The sequence below is a fragment of the Protopterus annectens genome, chromosome 12.part0 (genome assembly GCF_019279795.1).
Source record: "Protopterus annectens isolate FY-2018-M chromosome 12.part0, PAN1.0, whole genome shotgun sequence".
Classification (NCBI taxonomy): domain Eukaryota; kingdom Metazoa; phylum Chordata; order Ceratodontiformes; family Protopteridae; genus Protopterus; species Protopterus annectens.
This window is the reverse complement of record NC_056746.1, coordinates 143,011,100-143,017,099: the sequence shown is the minus strand read 5'-3', so window position 1 is coordinate 143,017,099 and position 6,000 is coordinate 143,011,100. Positions and strand designations below refer to the sequence as shown.

The 6,000-nt window shown below is 36.6% G+C and overlaps 1 protein-coding gene across 3 annotated transcripts in view; it reads right to left on the bottom strand.

Annotated features, from left to right (window-relative positions):
• The window catches only part of MYH11 (myosin heavy chain 11), a 547,944-nt gene that overhangs the window by 85,742 nt on the left and 456,202 nt on the right, over nt 1-6,000 (bottom strand). For all 3 annotated transcript variants that reach the window (XM_044089163.1, XM_044089164.1, XM_044089165.1), the window contains one exon: nt 5,436-5,588. In XM_044089163.1, coding sequence (XP_043945098.1) covers nt 5,436-5,588 — 153 coding nt within the window. The remainder of the gene's footprint in view (nt 1-5,435; nt 5,589-6,000) is intronic.

Sequence of the window (6,000 nt, the reverse complement as noted above, 5' to 3'; positions counted from 1 at the left end):
CCAATTAAACCCTCATTTCTTCCTACTTTGACTATATCTTTATACTCTAGCCTTTAATACCCCTGTATTCCCTACATTCCAGAGAAGATACCTGGACAACCTACTTCTCTTCCTATACAGAAAATACCTCCCTCCTCACTTACCTTTTCCAGCTTTCAGAATTCACCATCACTGCATCTCCTACTGTCCTGCTACTTCATTTCCTTCTTCATTGCTGCTTTCCCACTACCCGCCATCTATAAAATACAGATTCCCGGACTTAATTATGTTACTCTTCACCCGCCATCTATAAAATACAGATTCCCGGACTTAATTATGTTACTCTTCACCCGCCATCTATAAAATACAGATTCCCGGACTTAATTATGTTACTCTTCACCCGTCATCTATAAAATACAGATTCCCGGACTTAATTATGTTACTCTTCACCCGCCATCTATAAAATACGGATTCCCGGACTTAATTATGTTACTCTTCACCCACCATCTATAAAATACAGATTCCCGTACTTAATTATGTTACTCTTTACCTGCCATCTATAAAATATGGATTCCCGGACTTAATTATGTTACTCTTCAGCTTATCCTCAATTCTTCTCCTCCTGCTGTGCCATCTTTCATCCTACCATGACTCAGTAATACCTCACAACATATCACAAACTCTGTCCCAACCACTTATCCATAGTTTCTCTTTACACTCTCCTCACATTGCAAAAAACTGATTTAATATTGCCCCTCACGTTTATTCCAAATATAGGCTAATTAGTTGCACTTCAACTCAAATTAAAACAAAATTAAGTACAAGAATCCTCTCCAAAAAACATGTATGCCTAATTCCCTAATATACATAAATGCTTCTTGGAGGAGATATATAATCTAATCCTGGCCCCACCCGTCACAATAAACACAATGATAATTGTCTCCCACACACTTCTGAAACCCAACAACAGCGAGTCCCCAACTCTTGTGATCTAATTTTTGCTGCAATAAATGTTAGAAGTATAAGAAATAAAACTGCTGAACTACATGCATGGATTTCCCAATATAAACGTGGTGTTCTCATTGAAACTGAAACTTGGCTTAAACCCAGCATAAACGATCCTGAAGTTATAACCCTTGACTACAACATAATCCATAATGACTGGATAAACAGGAAAGGTGGTGGTATTGCTTTAATATTTCTCAATACCTATTCAATTTCTCCTTACAGCAAACCAACACCAAAATTCAGCAGAACTCCTTATTGTTTTCCTTAAAATAAACAGTTACAAATATGTATGACTGTCCTTTATATCCCTCCTGGCGACAATACAGCTATACTGGAAGATATCCTACATTGCATATCCATAGCATTTCCGCAAGAAATAATATTACTAGATAATGTGAATGTCAATTGGTTGGACATAAACTCTAACTCCTCTGCATCTAGTTGTAACTTACATGGTTTCACACAACTAATCAATAGCCCCACACATTATAGAAGACATCAAATTCTCTATTAGACTGGATCCTAGTATCAGACCCTAGCAAATACTTTATCACAGGTAAAATGTCAGACTCTCTCAATGATCATCTCCCAATCTATACGACTAGACATCTCATACATCCAGTTAAACAGCATATTTATAAAACAACATGTAACCTTTCCAAGTTTAACCCAGAAATGTTCATTACTACACTATCATCTATTAACTAGAACTTCCTAAAATCCTCCCCTTAGACAATGATGGAATTGAATTCAATACAACTTTACTAAATATCCTAAATAACTTTGCACCTCTTAGAAGGAAGGGATTAAAAACAAATGATGCAATTTGGTTATCCAAAAAGAGTAGAATGCTAATGCAGGATAGAGAAAAGGCATGCAAAAATATAAAACACCTCAATATCTTGAAAACTTCAGAATGCTTTGCAATCAGACTAAAAAGCAAATGAATGTAGGCAAAAAACTATACTATAATAACTTTCAGAATAATTCTAAACACAACCCTAAAAAATTTTGGATATCCATTAAAGAAATCTTACATTCTGGCCAAAAATTCGATCCAAATCCCTCTCCAGATAATTCACCACTCAAAACTGCAATACAGTTCAACTCTTATATTATAGATAGTATAGTATCTTTAACCAAGGATTCCTCAACATCTAATCCCAACTGTGCCCAACATCCACATATCACCAACTCCACTTTGACCTTAAACCTGTGCCCACATCCTATATAAACCTACTCTTAGACAAACTTAAACTATGGTCTTCTTCAGCTGATGACCTTCCAAGCGAGTACCTAAAAATAGCAGCCAATAGCATTTTCTATCCTGTCTCAATCCTTATAAATAGGTCTATCCAGGAATCCTACATTCCCTGTCTCAAGAAAAAGTCACACACTATCTCTCTGCACAAGGGTGGAAATTCAATAGACATTAATAATTTTAGACCTATAGCAATCATCTCCCCTCACCAAAATACTTGAGGAATGTATTCAAAAACAACTGCTGGAGTATCTCCTGCAGGAAGAACTTTTATCCTCTACACAACATGGCTTCCATCTTTCCCATAGTACTAGCACTGCCCATCTAACCTATATAGATACTATCAATAAAGCCAGAGATAATGGCAAACTAGTCTCTTCCTTATTTCTAGACTTATCTAAAGCTTTCAACGCAGTTTGTCACATCAAATTCCTACTTCAAATATCCTCACTAGGTTTCTCTCAGCCCACTCTTCTGTGGATCAAAAGCTATCTTTTCAATAGGTATCAGTCAGTAAAATGGTACTCTATGCTTTCTCTTTACCTCCCAGTCACCACCAGTGTACCACAAGACTCTATCCTTGGTCCCTTCCTCTTTAATATTTTTACCAACACCCTCTATACTTCCACACAACAAGCCGCCCTAATATAATACGAAGATGATTCCACTCTCATTTCCACATATGACAACATGGTACATGTCAAAATAATTACTCAGGAAGTTTGAACAGCCACTGAAACATAGCTTCAAAACTCACAATTCATGATTAACCCAAAAAAGACCAACTACTTTTTCCCCCAAATCTCTTTCTCATGAAAACACAAAATTTAAAGTCCTCTCACTTGATAATACAACCATTGAACTCCTTTCTCATAGCAAACTATTAGGGATGATAGTGGGGGATAATCTTGCATTCGACCTGCATATACAAAATTGTATAAGAAAAACTCATGAAAAAACTAGGGATGCTTTACAGAGCCAAAACCTTTCTCACTGATGCAGTTAAAATTACACTTGAAACTACTTGGGTCCATATCACTCCATCAAAAAATCAGTTAATCAAATGGCATTTTCAGTGCAATTGCACTGAACATGCTGTTCATTGAACTGTCTTTACTGAGAATGCATACAGAAAAGGATCAGGATATTTGCCCTTTCCCCACTGCAGTGTGATCTCAGAATTAGTATATATAATTAGCAGGGGGTGTGGGGGGGGGCTGTGCCCCCCACATGAGCAGAAGTTGATAAACTGCATTTCCAATGAGATGCTATTCATTGAAGTGTCACTTTGATGAAGTGATATAGACCTGTCACTATTAAAAGTTGTTACATCTGCAGCACACCCTTTTTAGAGCCCACCACTGGATAGCACTGAAAAGCCTAAATTGGTTAGAACTGTCACATCAACTAGCATATGCACAACTTCTTACCATCCATAAAATTATCCAGCATGCATCTGTCTATCCAGCACTAAAACACATTCTACACATTGTGATCCAGTGTGACCAAAAACTCCTGTCTGTCTACAAACCTATCAAATCTGCTGGGTATTGCCTGTACTCGTACAAGATTGCTAAGGCTTGGAACTCCTTACCTCTATCCATGAGGTCTATACCCTCCCTCTCATCTTTCAAAACCACTCTGAAAGACTTCCTAGCTAAAATATGGCTCTGTTCTTCCTCACAACTAGGATAAACTATGTCCTTAAATGTGAACAAGTCCCTTTTTATTCCGTATACCTCCTTACTCTCCTTTTTTCAGTTACTTCCTCAGTCTTATCTAAATTCTCTTCCCTGAGCCTGTTTTTCCCTAACTTCATATTGCAATTCCTGTTTGTATTAAATTAACTTACCTTTAATTTCTCTATAAACTGTCTAAAATTTCTCTAATAGTAAATGCTTGTCAAATACCTTGTATTGATTCTTAACGAATGTTTTTATATTATGTCTAATTTGTTATAATTATTTAATCTGAAGATGTTTTGGTTTTATTTTTTAAGACTGTATAATTATTGTTCTTAAAATGTTTTGTAATAATTTATAGCTTTTCTCATTGGGCCTCTGCTGAAAATGGTCTTCTACCTAGTCGGACTTTCCTGGTAATCAAATGTCAATAAATAGATAAATAAATAATATTACTTCAAGTTAATGTTTCATTGCCAGCTGTAAATTTGGGTGCCAGCAGGTAAACATAAATGTGCTAATGAAAGTAGGATGTGTTACACCGTGAAACAACAATAAAACAAAGGGAACACTGTTGTCACTGTGAAACAACAATAAAACAAAGGGCACACTGCTGTCATTGTGAAACAACAATAAAACAAAGGGCACACTGCTGTCGCTGTGAAACAACAATAAAACAAAGGGCACACTGCTGTCACTGTGAAACAACAATAAAACAAAGGGAAGACTGCTGTCACTGTGAAACAACAATAAAACAAAGGGAACACTGCTGTCACTGTGAAACAACAATAAAACAAAGGGAACACTGCTGTCATTGTGAAACAATAATAAAACAAAGGCAGCACTGCTGTCATTGTGAAACAATAATAAAACAAAGGGAACACTGCTGTCATTGTGAAACAATAATAAAACAAAGGGAACACTGCTGTCATTGTGAAACAACAATAAAACAAAGGGCACACTGCTGTCATTGTGAAACAACAATAAAACAAAGGGCACACTGCTGTCATTGTGAAACAACAATAAAACAAAGGGCACACTGCTGTCATTGTGAAACAACAATAAAACAAAGGGCACACTGCTGTCATTGTGAAACAACAATAAAACAAAGGGCGCACTGCTGTCACTGTGAAACAACAATAAAACAAAGGGCGCACTGCTGTCATTGTGAAACAACAATAAAACAAAGGGCGCACTGCTGTCATTGTGAAACAACAATAAAACAAAGGGCACACTGCTGTCATTGTGAAACAACAATAAAACAAAGGGCACACTGCTGTCATTGTGAAACAATAATAAAACAAAGGGAACACTGCTGTCATTGTGAAACAATAATAAAACAAAGGGAACACTGCTGTCATTGTGAAACAATAATAAAACAAAGGGCACACTGCTGTCATTGTGAAACAATAATAAAACAAAGGGCACACTGCTGTCATTGTGAAACAATAATAAAACAAAGGGCACACTGCTGTCATTGTATGAAATTATTCCAGACAGCGCACCTGCACATTGAGGCTAGAAATGTGCCTTTCAAGATTATGCTTTGCCTCTCCTTCCTCCTCCAGCTGTTCCTGTAGACTGTTACGTTCATCCTCTAGTTGACGATATTTCGTTGTCACATTCAGTTTTTGACGGGTTTCCTCTTGGAGCAGTTCCTATGACAGAAGGGTGAGGAAAACAAGACAAATTATTTTAGCAAATAATAAAGTTATGTATGTTGCTGTTCATACTGACTGCATAGCTTGTACTGCTCTAAAGCTGGGACCTGTACCACACACACACATGTTTTACCTAAGTCATAATTCATTTTCTGTATAGTTTCACATGCTATACATCCACCATTGCATATTCCTCCATGTTTTAGCTTTATGCAGGCCTTTTCTCCCTCATATTTAGATTTCTTATATTGTATTCTTATATAAAGTACTTACTTCATGTTCTGTAACTTAACTTGCAGCTCAGTTCACATCTTTCACACATCTTTCATATGATGTATAATTTTTTCATACATACTGAACTTGAGTTTCAAAAAAGCAGGACGAGTGGATCAGCATAAGGCTTGCAAGA